The 17802-nt window shown below is 37.0% G+C and overlaps 1 protein-coding gene across 1 annotated transcript; it reads right to left on the bottom strand.

Moving 5' to 3' along the window:
- Positions 1–14164: 14164 nt before the first annotated feature.
- Positions 14165–14659, bottom strand: LOC145679143 (zinc finger MYM-type protein 5-like). The gene has a single exon (XM_081749734.1). It carries the CDS (start codon positions 14657–14659, stop codon positions 14165–14167), a length of 495 nt encoding a protein of 164 aa, XP_081605860.1.
- Positions 14660–17802: the final 3143 nt, after the last annotated feature.

Here is a 17802-nt window from a genome sequence, read left to right as displayed (position 1 = left end):
AAAGTAAAGCATATAAAAGCTACTACAGTAAACCCTCGTTAACACGAATTCTAACGGACTGAAAAATCAGGAGTTCGTGTTAAAAGAATTCGTGTTAACCGGGGTCCTAAATTTTATTATTTGAATACATTTTCTCCATACATACACACTACAGTATACAGACTATACATACCACTACAATATATTATGTATGTCATAGAAAACAGTAGAGATAGTATCGAGACGAGACTGAGTAGCCTCGGTCTCGTCTCGGTTTCAAATTCGAGACGAGACCAAGACTATTCTCTGTCTTGATACCATCCAAAGAATTGTATCGAGACGAGACTGAGAGTTTCGGTCTCGTCTCGATTTCGAAAAGCACTTCTCGGTCTCAAATTCGAGTTAAGATCGAGATCGAGACTAGTTTCAGTCTCGGTACCATCCTCCGAAAAGTGAAAACACTACAGTAAGTTTATTATCCCATCTTCGAAGATTAAAAAGAAAAGTTTCCACGCAGAAAATCCAGGTCAAGTTATAAAATTGATAACTCCGCTAGCAGGGTGAGTACCGCTAGTAACGGAAAGGTATTTATGATTGCTGCCACCAGTTTGGAGTTACAGGGGAGAGAAGAGGTTTTGTCTCGAGCTCTCGCCAGCTCGTCTGCCAAGCACCTGCATGTTCAGCGCTTGACGGAAAACAGAATCAACATCTCATAAGAGAGGAAAGATACCTGTTTCTGATTTTTCTCTTATTTACAAGGCAATTTTCGTCTGTATAAATAGTGTATGCCAAAAACTGATCTGGAGTGAAATCTGAAATAAGAAAAATGATCTAAAAAAAAAGGATTGAAAGTTCGTGTTAAATGAAAACCTTTACTGATTCGAGGGACTAAAAATTAGTTCGTAATTCGTGCTAACCGAAATTCGTGTTAACCGATAAAACTTCCTATAAGATAACGTACAGCGATGCCGGGACCGAAATTTTGTTCGTCCTAACCGAGTGTTTGGCTTAAGCGAGTTCGTGTTAACGAGGTTATACTGTATTTGCTGCGATTGAATTATAACAATAAAACACTGTTTGTGAAAAGACTCTGTAAAAAAATAATGTAAAGAAAACAAAAAACAAATGAGTGCTTTGCCAGAAGTAGGGTTGTGTTGATGACAAATAGACTCTTGTGTACATATTTATACATGCAACCTGAGATATGATAAATGTACAAGAAAACTTGATCTTACTCACCAAGAACTTTCTCTAGCGAAACATTAAAGAAAATTATCACTGACAAACAGATGACATTGAACACAGACTGATAAATTGAAAGTGCTGAGTTTTAAGAAGGTAACTAATTTTTGGTAGCTCTTTTCCATCTTGCAATACATTATGTTGTCTTTCCCGCTGGTCTAGTAGCTAGCATGCACGCTTTTGGTGTAAAGGGTCCCGGCATCGATTCCCGGTGGGAGAGCGTTGAAAGAGTGGTTCGGTAGGATCCACTCTTCCAATATAAACTGTAGGTCCACGTCTCACATAGTGTCGATGTTCACAATTAAGGCTAAACGTCACTCAATCAATCAATCAACATTATGTTATGGGAAGAAAGACTCACAAAGCGAATGTAAGAGTGAATCGATAAAAAGCGGAGATAACACAAAGCTGTCTGTAGATCAATTTTATTTTGTTATTCAAGTAAAATGTTTCAAAACAGTACAAACTTCTCTTCACTGGATGACTATATACATTAGCATTGCAGACGACTGGTTGATTGATTTAGAGTTTAATGTTCCTTTTCAGTACTGAGATGTGGACATACAGCTTAACTTGGAATACGATCTCCAAGAACTCGCACCCGTAATTGAGGTCGAGTCTGTCACACCAAAATCTCATACGCTAACCATAATCACGTAGGAGCATCTCAATTTGGAGTATATAGCCGTTCTTACTAAGAAGATCCTTCAATCTGTAAGATCGTGCTCCGAGAATAGTGAAGAATGAAAAATGAATGAAAACACTGAGGAATGAAGGAAGAGGAAATCAGAGAATACAGAAAACCCCTGTGTAAGTAGAGATTGCTTATTAGACAAGACGAAATACGAAAAATCACACATCAGAGATGTGTGTTTTCAACTGAATCACTCCGGCTATTTTTTCTTTTCTTCTTTTTTTAAATAGTATTTACTAATCAACATAAATATGTCATTGGCAACGCGCTACTAAATAAAACTCCCTTCAAAAATACAAAGAATACGGATGAAATATTACGTTCATAACTACATGTATAATATACTTACTTTCTGCCGTAATTTCCTGTGTCAAAGCATGCTTCTGAAAGAAATCGTCAACTACATCCTCTGCACATTTTCTGCCACAGTTCCTTGCTTGCAGTAAAAGGTGGTCTACTATGAAACCGAACTTCGAACACAAAGAGTCGCCTGTCGCGAAGAACAAATTTTTAAATTCAGCATAGATCTAAAATATAAAGATTTAATTGTTATACAAATATATTCTATTAAATAATATATTTTACCTTTTTCTGATCATGAAGGTCCAAAGTAGTTCGTTGTCATAATGTTTTACTGCAATGTTAGAAATGCGTATACATGAATAATGTGAAGAAGCAATTAGACTCATGATCAGGCAAAGTAAACTATGATAAAACCAGCCAGATCGAGCTGTTACTGGTTGTAAGTACAACTAATAAGGCAGATATTCTCGAAATTAGTATGATAACTTTTTACCTAATAATATTTATTTTTATTTTATTTGGGTATCTGATAAAACACTGAAATAAGACTAAACTTTCGAGCTAAAGGTGTAAACCTGTTCTTTAAAACCTTTAAATATTTTGAGTTTACTTCGTGTTCTTTAGTATTGAGTATTATATTCATGATATTTCGGTAGCGCTTGCTACCTTCTTAGCTGCACGAATAACTCACAAGAAAAATATTACACCTCTAACGATGTAAGTGTACAGTTTGGCATGTATGCTTTGCTTGTAAATTTCTCAACTGTAATGAGGAAGGTAGTACGGGCTACCGAAACTTTTTGGATTAGAAAAATCAATACTATAAAAGACAGAATAAAAGATAAATGACAGAAGTATTTCGTTACTATTAAAAAACCCTGCCAAATCATATCGTTGCAAACATTCAATTGAAACAAATGAAATCAAATTTTCAGTATTATGCCTTACATTTATACTCTGTATGCTACAGAGGTTGTAGTCTTGAAGGCCGAAGTCCCGAAACAATGAGGTCGTGTGTTTTGTAAAGCTGTATATGAGAATGTGATTATATTTTATTTTGAAGGGAAAGAAAATCAGACGTTTATTGCTTTCTTCCGAAACCCACTTTTGTTTAATTGAAGTAATAACTATATATGATACTGATTGATAGAATTGGATTTTGGGGACTAGTCTTTTCCATCCAGGGGCGTGTACAAGGAAATTGGGAGGGGGGAGTAGAATAGTACATAGTAGTCATAAGTATTGAATCTTGTCAAGGCAGATTTTTAATTGTAGATTCGATTACAGGGAAAACGAAGGTAGTAGTTGATTAAGAAAAAAAGCTTGAAAAGCTCTATCCCTTAATCAAGGTGCTTTTCATTCATGTGTATTCAGGGGTAATAGCACATATTTTGAGAGATGAATTTGTCACTTGAGAAATGAAGGAAGAGGCGGAATTAAGAAAGTGGGAGGAAACGGGAGAGCTCCGAGAAAACCGACGCACATGGAGTTTGTCCACTACAAAGTTCACTTGGCGGAAGCTGGGATCGAACGAAGGACAGTATGAACCACCGCGGTCCTTGGTAAGACGGATTCAAAACCACTGTCAGATTTATATCCTGACTGAAATGTACCAGTATGAAGTCCCAGCATTGTATGGACAAGACATTAACCAGGTTGAACTGCACCAAGCCAAAAAATCTAACCAGACGGTAAAGGGAGACAGTGGTGGGTGAGACGTATGAATAATAATACAAAAATAGGTACAATGAAGGAATTGACATGAAACTCGAAAAAACTAACCTTCTGTGCAACTCGCCTACCTTCACTTTTTAGGCTCCCACACTTCCCGATGAGTAACGAAACCAACACCCTTGTTAAACAATAAATAATTTAGCTGAAACAGCCGCAAGGCAGTGTTGGTAGTTTGAGGGAAAGTTCCCTAATCTACGGAAATTTTATAGGTAAATTTAGCAAAAAGGAAAAAAGGGAATTTTTCGATAAAACGTGAAAATTTCAGGGGAATTCTCTAGTTGACTGATTAACGAATATCAATACTTAAATTGTTCTTTGTTATTCAGAAATAAACCAATACAATTGCAATAGTTTGTGTGTGCTGCAAGTAGCATAATTTGCACCCATTGTTACCTGGTGGAGTGCACGGTGGCTCAGTGGGGAGCGATTACCTCAGGTGCATCGTTTCCTTGGTAGGATTTTCAGCCAAGCAAGCTTGTGATAAACAATATTGTGTTCGTGGATTTTCTCGAGGTACTCCCGTTTCCTCCCACTTTCTCATTCTTCCATCATCATTCACTTGCTTTAATCATCGTCTCCCTGAACCTAAAGTCATAATCATGGGACGTTAAACTGAAAGATTTCACTATATTGCATTTTGCTGGTTGAGTGTATACTTTTGAAAAAAACAGTTAACCGAAAAAATAGAAGCAAAAAGCAAATGAATAAAACAAATGTGCTTGGTAGCAGAAGCCTCATTCAGATTTTGCTTGTGAGAGGGCAAGAACCCTTGATATAAGTAAAATTTTGCGTTTTTCACTGACTTACTACTATTCTATTCATAAAATCTATATAAATCTCAATCTCAGGAGGTGCAATTGCCCCTCTTTGCCCCATAAATGACGACACTGGTGGTAGTTCCTTTAATATAGCTAAATTAAAAGTATTACATAACTTCTGTCATAGGTATTGGGCACTCAACAAACAACAGAAAATTTGATGAAGTGAAAAGTTTGTGTCGGTCGAGGGAAATTTTCTTAAAGAAACCTACGAACACTGTCGCCAGGTTCGTCCTGCACTGACTCGGTTATATAGCATTCATGCTTTAATTGCCACCTAACACAAGTTCGTTCGTGTTTATGCCATACGTCCATACTGTATTTACATTGAGCCCTTCTGAAGTTAATCTGTATGTAGTACTGCAGCTTCTTATTTGGTCCATGCTGTGCTTAAAAAAAACTGAGAATGTAAGAAATGTGTCAAAACTTGATAGAATAGTCTGCTCAAGTAATGCATGTGTTTTTTCCATTGTAGCTTTTATGCAACAGATACGGAAGCCATATTTATATGGCAATCGTAAAAGACTTGCAATTTTTCAACTAATACTTCTGGTGGTCCCTTTAAATTTTATCTATGCAAGTGAGCAGGCCGGTAGCCAGCCAAAAAATATAGGGTTAGGGAGGAAATCCAAGCCTACGTGAACATTTTAGGGAGGCAGTAAAAATTTAGGAGCCCGACCCCCTAGACCCCCGTGGATACGGGCCTGCAAGTGAGTTATTTTCATGTTGCCCACCACAAATCTTTTAGGGGACAATAATAAGGAAATTATTAAAAGAATTGTATTTTCCCAACAATTATTTCGAGCGGTGCGCCAAAAGTAAACCTGCACGTCCCAATTCACCTAAAAAAAGTAAACAATTTACTGAAAATATTGGAAAGTCGCATATCATTAACACGACAAATTTGTCTAAGATATATAATGCCTAGAAGCATAGAGTGAGACTTCTGGACATTCTATCTGGGAACCAGTACCTAGAAGCATTACTCATAATTTTCGAAGGAAAATAATGCATTGTCGTGCTTAAGTGGATTACAATGATCGGACACAAACAATGTTGCATTCACGCTTAAAACTAAATTTATGTTGCTAGCAGTACTTATCTGCGAAATCCTCTATGATGTCAGTAACTCTATCTTCTTTTTACATACATATTATTGATAAATAAACAACACTGTTTTGAATGTCGACCATGTTGCCTTCTAACTTTCTCTTTATCCATCCGCTAAGTAGTTCCTCCATCAGCCAGAATGAGAACATATAGTTCAGGATTATAAAGGACTTTTGTGCTCTTATGTTAGCTCGTTCGTACTTGCTTTCCATAGTCTTGCATTTGCAAACTGTCTTTTATATCTCACGTTATTCAATGATATATCTATGTCATAAAACAATATTTTTTAAGACTACATTATTACTCGTTTTTGAGAACCTGTCTCTGACTCAAATATGCAACTAAATTTCCTCATTCTCATTTTTTGAAGTATTTTCTTCTCAAAATTGAGACAAGTTTACTCATTTTTTTGAGTAGTAAAATGTATTCATTTTTGAAAAAATCATTTTTAACAGTGTACGTATTACTGTTTTCGATCTATGGTGATCAGTGCTCAAACCGGAAATGTTTTATTTAAACCACTTTCGGTTTGAGAAGACTGTTTTTGTAACAAACTCAATTCCTAATTCTTCACTCGTTATATTTTGACTAAATTTGGTGATTATCCACGAAATACTTCTTTAGTTTTTTTTTGTCACACACAGACACACGCGGATATGGCAAATATATAAAGAAGTTTTGGTAAACCGAACCTTAGTTATTACTTACTAAAACACTTATAAGGAAAAGTTGATTTTTGCCATCCCTGCACACAATTAATCCGTTCTAACCACAGAACATCGTACTGTATCTTGTTGTGATAAATATTTAAAATGAAAAGAAATCTATCCTTCCAGGAAACAAAAAGAAATAGGCAAATATATAAGAAACATTTAGACTTTCTTTGGTTGTACAGTTGTGTGTGGAATAGATGAAAGCTATTCCTTTGAAAGAGAATCCATCCGTTTCAAGCAACAAAAGATGTAGAAAAGTAATTGGAAAGACATGTTCCATACTGAGGTTTGAAAGATCATTTTCTGTGTTCTACCAAGTATTTTGTTAAAACGCGAGTCACACCATCTTCCACCATAAAAAGCAAATTCTGATAGTTGCCGTCCTAAAGTTGTAGGAACACAGTAGGAAGTGGTGGGGGTAGGAGGTGGTAAGGGAGACTACTCAAGACGTAAATAATTATGAAACTGGAGAAATAGACAGAAATTGTCTCAAATTGTCATAATACATTACTCCCCAGAATTTGTTCTTCAAAGAAAGTCATCCGTAGTAATTCATGAGTTTTGCAGGTGGTCTTTTGGCTCTTTACCTGCAGTAACGATTACCTCGTTACGGAAGAACGCATTACAATTAATCCTAGTAATTAGGTGCAAAATTGTGACAGTCATCTGAATTGTATTACTACTTGGTAAAAAAAAAAAAAAAAAAATACCATCTTTCTGTACAAAATTACAAGTTCATAAGTGCAATATTTTGTAAAATACTTATGAATTAAATTTTACATGATATCTTATGATGATTGTGAAGCCTCAAATGATGGGAAGACATCTCCTTAATCTGTAGATCATGTCTAACAGTGGCGTAGCCAAGGGGGTTCACCCGTAAGTGCAATATTTTGTAAAATACTTATGAATTAAATTTTACATGATATCTTATGGAGATTGTGAAGCCTCAAATGATTAGAAGACATCCCCTTAAGCTGTAGATCATGTCTAACAGTGGCGTAGCCAAAGGGGCTCACCCGGCTCAAGTCCCCAATTAGTGTTCTGATGTTCAAAGTGAATTCAGCTTACATGCAGTATGTTCTTTTTGTGAAGTTTGGACTTTTCTTTTTAGTCCACGGCGTAAGATACGGAGCTTGCAGTTTTACTCCAGATTAGAGATGCAAGGGCTCGGAAAAAAAACTTTTTTTTAAAAAAAACTCGTTTTTTTCTGCTTCGCTTTTTTGCTTGGGAATTTTTTTTTTTTGAAAATTCTGCTTTAAATTGATAAAGCAGATTTTGTTTCGATTCTCTATAACACAAAAAGTCATTTAATTAGTGGTTGATGCCGATAATAATATAAAACCTCGAAAATAAACCATGAATTTCGAAAAGATATTTCAGTTTTACTTCTCAACATATTTACATTATGAATTCCAAAGGAATAACCAATGTATATAATAAGATTTTTTTAACCTCCACATACAAAAGTAAGAAGGGTTGGCAAGAACCATGGTTGTTTTTGAAAATGCCAAAACCCCGTTTTTTGGGGGGGAGTTTAAACTAGGTTTTTTTGGGTTTAAATCAGGTGATTTAGTTTAGATATTTTGCTTTATGTATTTATATTACATATTGACAGAAATAAGTTTGTTTCGCCTTGGTGTTATTATGCAACAACGGGGTTATGCTGGAAGAGGTCACATAAGCTTAAAGAAGTGCAGTCAGTAAATTTCTTAAATTGAGAAACTCCCGCCCTAGCCATCGGCAAAATCCCGTCATTACTCTAAATGTAAAACAATAACGGAAAAATCCTGTTATTGCTTTGCATGTAAAATTTAAAGGTCAACGTATCATAATCAGTACGCTAAAACTGAGATATTAAATTACAAATTTAGTTCGTACATATCATTGAAAGTACAATCCAAGCTAATATTGGAAGCTACGTAGGCAATCGATAAATTTTGCCAATTTATATCAATATATTTAAGCAACCTCTTTATAAAACAACAGGCATTCAGGCATGCGAAAATATACAATTTAGTTTCGTTTTGTATGTTTAGGTTTAACATCCTTACGTAATACCAAGGTTATCAAGGAGAAGACTTTCGCTTAAAGTTACATCCGAACCGCTACTTTGTTTACGCATGAAAGAAGGGTTGTGGTTCGACCGAGAATTGAACATAGGACACCTTGATTAAAAGCTGAAAAGGAAATAAAACTAATGCAGATGGTTTGATGTGTGGAAACGTCACCATGAAGTTCATACGATTCACATTTTTCGTTCTTTTTATTTTATTTTTTGGTTTAAACCAATTGTTTATTTAAAAAAAAGAAAAAACAGCTGGTGTAAAGCAGCCAACCCTAAAAGTAAATACTTTTTAAAAAAAAAATACTCAAATAAGTAGCAAAATTCTATGTAGTATTTTTACTTCAAAATATTCCACACAACTTTTTGGACAATCATAGTCATACGTCTTGCAAATAAAATCAGAAAAATAAACACACTGCTGAACAAGACTGCACTTATTTAATATAAAAACACATTTACACGTGACGTTTCGATCTTCTAGCCAAGATCCTCATCAGACGTACACTCTAATGAGGACATCTGATGTATCCTGATGTATCATCTGATGAGGATCTTGGCTAGAAGATCGAAATATCACGTGTAAATGTGTTTTTATATTAAATAAGTGCAGTCTTGTTCAGCAGTGTGTTTATTTCTCTTTTTGGAACAAAATAAAATTAAAATAAAACATAAGAAAAATACTTAGATTTATACGATACACTTAAAGGCTGCACATCTAGAGCATTTTGTTTTGTATATACTTGAAATTCTACAGTTTTATATAAGAACCATCACGGTTTACTCAGTCCTCAAGTTTTCTGTATTTTTAACAAGAGGGATTCAACATATGAAGGGTGTGAGGTAAGAACATGGTAACCCACAATTTTACTATTTTAAGAAATTAGAAATTTTCTGCTGCACAATCCATTTTGAAAGTCGGAAAGCTGATTTTTCACATAAGACTATGCGTGAAGGATTAAACGAAGCGGTATGCGTTGCTGTCTATCTGGTGCTGCATAACTCAGCAATTGAAAATTTGTTACTTACCATGTTCTTGGCTCACACCCTTCATATCATTATGTAACTCTCCCCACCCCACCACCACCAGAAGAAAAGGACTACGGAATATATTTAAGTTAAAATAAATACAACTGCACAACAAACATGACTGCGTGGAGCTTTTGCGTTTCTATCGGGAAGTCTAGGGTTCAACTCAGCATTCGACCATTCTGACAAAACTTTTCTTTATTCCATCTATGAAGTAGAAATAGTGCGTGTACTGTGAGTTGGCCGACTTCATTTCTTATTGTTTTTAAATCGTTATTATTACTAATTGCCAGCAGTGACCATTTTGCGAAGGTTAGGGGGACGGTCTTTCGGACTGAAGCCTGCTCCCCAAAATTACGGAATGTCTAAAACAAACGAAATATCTGTTAGTTATGCCTTTACTCATAAACTTTAAGCTCCCGTCAAATAAAAATTACGAATGTTTAGAAAAACTAAACATTAGTAAGAAAAAAAACCCTCCCACAATACTTTTCTAAATCCGCCACTGATTCTCAGTATAAAATGATCTTCAAGTTTGTATCCGGAAGATTATCTTTAAATAAATTTATATAAACGAAACGAAATACAGTATTAGTTATGCCTGTACTCATAAACTTCAAGCTCCTCCCAAATAAAATTAGGACATTTTAGAAAACGAAACAATCAGAGAAACCAGCCCCAAAGTACGTTTCTAAATCCGCTACTGATTATTTGTATAAATTAGTATTCAAGGTTGTATCCGGAAAATTATTGCTAAATCGTTGCACAGCTACAGTATAACAGAAATGGAAGTACGGTTAGACGGATATATTGAAAAACGTACGCTTTGACGGATATATAGAAAAACGTAAGTTTAACTTTTGCGCTACAAGTAGAATACTAAGCTCTTAGAAATGAAATACAGATGACAAACTGAAATGATCCCGAGAAGAAAAAAATGTCGATAACTCAAAAGTTAAAATAAAGTTAAATAGCCTCTAAAATTGCCCTCAAATACTACATTCTTCATGTTACCTTTAATACGTAAAACATGTGCTCCATCTATCTTGATGGTGAATTTTAGAGCGAAATATGGCATTTAGGTCATGGAATTCTTATCTAACTATAGAATATACTATAAGAAAGCTATTCCTCGGTAACTACCAGCTAAATTTAAACCAAATTTGATGCGCAAATACCCAATCATCTTTAATAAAGATCACTACATGTGATGGCCGAGCTCCGCCGGCAACAACCTCAGTTCAGCTTGTCTTGTATATTGTATTTTATTTCTCCGTAACTACTGGCCGAATATCATCGAAATATGGTGCGCAGATAGTCCATTGTCTAAATAATAAGGATCGCTATACCTGGTGGCCGACTCGGCAAAGGACAGGCTTGAATCGGCTCTGTTTGTATGTGGTACTTTTCTCGGTAACTACTAGCCAGATTTAAATCAAATTTAGTGGCCAAGCATCCCATTGATTAAATAATAAAGATCATTATATATTATGTCTGGGCTTTGTAGGCGACAGGCTCGGCTCAACTTACCTTGTTTGTTGTATTTTATTTTATTGATGGCTGAATATGATTGAAATTTGGTGGACAGGTAAAAGAATAAAGATTGCTATACTTAGTGCCCTCGGTCAAGAACAGGCTAGGCTTGGCTATGATTGTATATGGTACTTTATTTCTTAGCAACTGCTGGCCGGTTCTGAAGGAAATTTGCTGGACAAGTATGGCTAACAATAAAGGTTTCTTTATTTTGTGGCCAAGTCTGTCCATATATAGGCTCAGCTCGGCAACAGAGGCTGTGCATGCTGAGAGCTTTTGAGTTCGGTTCTCTGACTTGTGTTCTCTTGTTATAATTTATCACAAAGAAAAAAGGGATTAGTAATGTTAAAAAATCCTAGAAGCTCTACATTTAACCCTTCAGAAGATTTCAACAAATTGTTATATACACTATCCTTCAGTCTTTTTTATACCTTTCTCTGTGAAATATGTATCAAAATTTACTAACTTCGATTGCAAATAGAGAGCATAAAACAAAAAAAGCATCTTAAAATTAAATGTATAGTGTTTTTACATTGCAGAGCTCATGCTTAGCCGAATTGTTTGTGTGTACTACTTTGATGTGAAGGTCCATTACTCCTAGTAGTGGCACTACAATTAGCCAGTGTTAATTCAGTATCATGAGGCAATTGGGATGCTACCTGAATCAAGAACTATCAAACGTCAGTCCAGGAACTCAAAAATAATGGCGTTTGTGCGGTGATTGGCTAAGTACGTATCACCGATTCCACGCATTTTCACACGGTGCTCATTATCGATCAATTTCACACGGTCCTTTTTATAGGATTAATCATTCTGCAGGTGCCGTGCATTTTCACACGATCCTCCTATCAATAAGGTGATTACCGCTGAAACTGCTTTCACCATAAGGGGAGGAAGGACAGCAAATATGAACTAAGTAAGAACAGAAAAAGAGCAAACACAAAATAAATACGAACAATTGCAATTAATACTTGAGAAGCTAGGAAAAAGAAAAAAAAAATAGCAAACACATCTTATCCTAAAGAAAAGGAAATAAATTAAAACTAATAGCAAAAGTAATAGCAAATTAAAGGAGATGAAATTAAAAATAAAAACTCAGAAAAAAGATAATCTTGCGAAAACACAGTAAAATGTGTTGCTGATTTCCACTGCAATGTTTTCGGAAATTGATATACAATATAAACTTCTTAATCTGCACGCATGGTACAGAGGCGGCCTTAGTAGTATGCGGGGCCCCAGGCGTGCGGGTTCGGTAGGCGAAGCATCCTCCCCCCCTGAAGCTAGGAAACATAAGTGAAATTTTTGAGGGGGTAAGGGGTTCTTATGGCATTCACTTTTCTGGCTTTGTGCAAAATCGTTGATAAGGTCATCGTAGTCCATTGTTGAGGCAACTTCCTTTTCGATGGACAAAATAGCTAAACCGCACAATCTGCTTTGCGACATTGTTGATCTTAGATAGTTTTTGATAAGTTTCAACTTCGAAAAGCTTCTTTCCGCGCTGGAAACTGTCACAGGAATTGTCAACATAATTCTGTATACAATAACGATGTTGGGAAATGAATCTCGAATGGGCCAAACGTATTGAAGACACTCTTGGACGGCATTCATGATATCAGGAAGCATTTCTCGAAAAATCTTCAATTCTGCGCACAAGTCAATTCCGCCCAAATCGCGTGAATCTACTGCGCGTAACATGTTGTCCAAAACAATGCAGCACTTTAACAAATAATAGTCGTTCAATGACCGCAAACCCTTCAAGTTGTATAGAAATCCAAAGATTAAAGCATATCCTTCCAGTTGTTCGAATCTTTTTTCCATTGAGGTAAGTGCTTGATCCACTATCCATAAGAAATATCCTGTTCTGAAGGACTCCTCCGGCGAAGATGTTTCTTCGTCGTTACCCTCATAATCGAATTGTTTTTTCTTGCATCTGACTCATCGTTCCTTGAATTTCTGAGCTACGTTCATTTCGGACGCAATTTCGTTTGCTGCGATCATAGCATCGGTGAATCCTGTTTTCCGGTACTTTCTCAAGAAAGTAACAAGGCCTTTGATTTGCTGTATTGCCACATCGAGCTTCATGACAGCTTTCACAGCAAATAAAATGTCATACCACATGATTAAGCTCAGAAGAAACTCGAAGCTTTTGAGCTAATAATTTGCAAGATATTCGGCTTCACTTTTTACTAGCGGATCATTGGCGGTATCTGCGACATCAACAGTGCCTCCCTGACTTCTTTCGTCTGATAACGCAGCGCTTTTGCACTTTCCAGGCGGCACTCTCACCGCGTTTCTGAAAGTGATTTTGTAGTCATGAAAGGCACGGTTACTTCCAAAATTTTCCACTTTTCAGGCGAGGCAGCAAATCATTTATATATTCTCTGTATGACATCAAAAAACGTCACTGCTTGGGAGTTGCATTTAGCCATGTCTCCTAAAACAAGGTTCAAATTATGGCAGCCAAACTTAGCGTAAAATGCTCGACTGTTCATGCGAAGAATGTGCGCTTGAACTGCTTGGTGTTTTCCCTTCATGTTTCGCAACATTGTTGTACCCCTGGCCACGACAGTCGCGATGTCCAGACCGAGGTTCGCCAGTGCGGCAAGAAGAGCTTCAGACAACCCCTTTCCTGTTGCGTTGTCCACATCCAGAAATTCGATGAAGTGCTCCACCACCTTCACTTCCGGACCTGATACGTCCACAAAACGCAATATTAGGGACATCTGCTCTTTGTGGCCAACATCAGGCGTGCAGAAGGATGACGGCAAATTATTTAGCAAGTTTCACTTTATCAATAATTTTCCCCTTTATTCTGACGCCATCAGGACGATAAGCTCGTTTTGGATCCTATGCCCGAGGTAATGGTCGTGAGCCTCGTCGTTCTTAATTCGGCGGAGATGTTCTTGCATGGTTGGATCGAATTTGGCCAGCATCTCAACTAAGCCTAAAAACTGACCATTGTTCGGCGCATAAAGTGTCTCCGTTCTCCAAGAAATGCGCTGTTGTTTTCGGCAAGGTACTGTACAATCTCTAGAATCCTTGTTAACACTGCGCGCCAATGCAGCTTTTCATTTCTAATTCGTTCTAACATCATGTTATCTATTGCGCTACCATTGGACATTCTCCGAGCTGATTCCAACGACGCTGTCATGCACTTAACGTGATTTACAGAAACTTCGTGGTGCTGAAGTTTATCGCCAAGATGCTTCCAGTCGCAGCAGCCTTCGTTTGCTAACTGGCCTCTAGTAGCTGCCGTGCCAAACAACTTACAAGGAAAGCAAAATACTCTTTCTCTGATCTTCGAATAACTTAGCCATCGCCTATCCACTGTTTCTCCGTTCAGCTTTCTCCGTGTAAAGAAATTGTTCGAAAAATGGCTTCCTTCGTCCTTTGTGTATTCACAGTCACTTAGCCTGATTGGACCCTCCTCCACTAACATGTCACGCACTTCGCTGTTAATATGTTTCCAATTACCTGGATCGTATATGTCCTCAAACAGTGTGCTCGTCGTTTGAAGAGTGTCAGAAGTATGCAGAGGAATGGTCGCGCTTTCACAGGAGAGGTCACTTTCTGGGTCTGTTGCAACAACGTTGTCCCCAGAGAACTGCACCAAGTTTCCATTGTTGCTTGTGGGACAACAGGGCGTAGAACCAGTTTTGTTGCCGGCTAGTTTGTTTTCTTCGTCGAACGAAAAACTTGGTATCACAACCTGGTCTGTCGCCTCACAGTCACAGACAAATCATCATCCGTGTTCCCAAGATTTTGGTGTTGATCCGCTGATTTTACCGCTACAACAAACTTGTCCAAAGATCCTTTTTGCTTCTGAACGAAATCGTCTTTATACTTCCGTTTCTTGGATTTCGCAGCTCCACTTTCGTATTTATGGAATTTGTCTCTGTCTTTGCCACTCATAGTGGTCACTTATTCTTTGCCCGATAAGCGAATAATCGGAAGACACTCACGCACTAATCATAATATTACGTATCCATATCTCACTACGACTGCGCGGTCCGAATTCCGAAGCCTAACTGAGGTGTTACACAAGGCGTGCAATAGGAGCTATTTCTTGGAAGCGAAGACTCAGAGGTGTCCGTAGCAACATGACCACTCTTGTGGCCCAAAAGCAACAAACAACATGACTTCTCACTCTATTTTGATAACAAAGAAAAGTTGAGATAAGGCCTTTTAGAGTCACGTGCATGGTATTAGCGTCGCCTTGTTTGCTGACCCATTGTTAATCCGAAACTCAAGGGCGTAATTATTATGGTACTTTAAAGCCAACAATATCATGCTAAACGCTTTCATAGTAATGGTGTAGATTTCGGGAATTTAAGGCTTCTAAAAGTAAAATATTGAGTAAGAAGTTCTGGTTTATGAAAACTGGTTTCCGAAGAAATCCACCACACCGTATTATTGGTCAAAGTATTCACTTTACTCTAAGCTACGGTACATTAGAATGTTGCAGAGGCCCCGCATATTTGAGCTGACTGTGACAAGAGAATATCCTATCGCGGAGCCTGTGGCGGATGCCCCAGTCGCCACCCCCAAAGGGCGCCTCTGCATGGTACTCCAAACGGCATTCAGTCGTCATCTGTACATACATGCTGTTATTTTTAGATTTTCATGTCACAACAATGCAACCGTAAACAAATATATACACAGCTGTCAGGATTGCTATTTTGTTTTACATAACGTTACTGTACTGTGGTATTTAAAGAACAGTAACATACAAAGTTTCGTTTCTTAGTAGGTCTTAATTGGGTAATTTTTCAATTGCTTGTACGTACGAAGATACTGAGAGTAAATTTATATACGTATTTTAAGCTTGTTCAGGGCAGTTTTTAGCATTCCTTAGTAATCCGAACTTTTTGATAATCCGAACAGCTCAAGCAAATAAATATTAGGATCAACGAGGTTAAGCTGTAGTTTCTACAGGCAGACTTTCAAGGCATTCTGGTAAGTTGGTTAAAACCTGTATTTTCGGAAATTAACGTATGCCAACAATACATTCATTCTTAACAGCAACGAATAAAATAAAAACTCTGTTAATCAAATTTGATCCTATTATTGAAAAAAAAAACATGAATTAAATAAACTTTTTAATTTTGATTGTTTTCTTCTTGTTCGTTGTTTCTCTCTGCACTCTGAAGGACAGCGAGTAACGGTTTCTTTTGTAAGAGTTGTGGCAATTATTTTTCCCAGTTATACATCATACATGCAGATATAAGAAGCACATATGATAAGACATTGATTATATCAATTTTGTATGCATTGCTCCCACATAAAACAGAGCAAACATACAAGTAACTGTTTACATTTCTTAAAATGTGTTCTCGCCCTAACGAACCTCGAGTGCTGAAAGTGGATCTTAAGCTTCTTGCAATCAATGCATTGCTTGCATGTTTCCTAATTCACAGGTTTTCGGCTGCCTTTACCATTTTAACCAGAGGCAGTGTTGCCGCAGTCCTTGCTCAGAAGCGGGCTGAAAAATAGAACCAAATTGAAGCAAAAAGGGCTGAATTCATTATTTTATACCAGTGTAATACATGGCTCTATAACACGAATCTAAAAGAGGTAAAGTTCTAAAACACCCTTTCCCCTCTTCCAAGAGTCCAAACCAAGAAAGTGCTCTTTCTAAAAATTACTTTTTAAAAACATCCAAATAGGAGGACACCGAACAACCATGGAAGTAGATGAAACTTTTCTCACAAGTAGAAAGTATAACAGAGGTCGCAAAAATTAAATTGGAAAACAGTTATCATCTTCGATATGTATTGTAAGGAAACCAAGCACGCCTTTATTTCGAAGTGACCCATTAACCAAACAGTTATTATGGCCATATATGAAAAATATATATGAAACGAGGAACAAATCAATCATCTCCGAGTTCGTGTGTAAACAGTACGTTAAAATAAAATATTAAAATATAAATTATTGCACCATATTCTCGCATATTTCACGACCGAAGGAGGATAATAGAACGTAAGAAGAATAGAAGGTACGTAAACTGACATTTGTAAAAAAATGTGAAACAGGTCCAGGATCCTAAAATCTTCCCTGAAAGACATTACAACACATTATTAATAAATGGTGCTGAATTGGGTAGAATTGTGCCAACCTTTTCACAAAAGGGGCTGAAAATGCCAGCGTGGTACCAACGGGCCGATGAATGATAAAAAGGGCTGAATTTGGTACAATTGTACCAAGTGTGGCAACACTGACCAGAGGCTGCCTTTACCAACTGGAAGATATCGTCGAATAATGTCTCCACAATGAAGGTATAAGCCATCATGTTCGTATGTGTAGTGCATTAGCCTTAATACTAGCAAGCTCGATCGATGAAAGTTGGCTCTTCATCATGAAGGACTGTCCATCTGGCTACAAAATCGAAGAGCTCAACAATTATTTCATACAACAATGGATAGACAATTCAAAAATTAAAAGAGAAATATGGAACTGCAATGGTCAAAAGTCTGAGAATAACGCAGTGGAGGGTTGACACCACATATCTTGAAGCTTCTGAGTGTACTAAAACCAGATGCTACATCTAGTTTTAATTCCTTTACGAGACAGGGCTTAGAT

The sequence above is a fragment of the Thermobia domestica genome, chromosome 2 (genome assembly GCF_964235325.1).
Source record: "Thermobia domestica chromosome 2, izTheDome1.hap1.1, whole genome shotgun sequence".
NCBI lineage: Eukaryota > Metazoa > Arthropoda > Insecta > Zygentoma > Lepismatidae > Thermobia > Thermobia domestica.
Note: the sequence above shows the minus strand (reverse complement) of the source record. Positions and strands in the feature narration are given on the sequence as shown.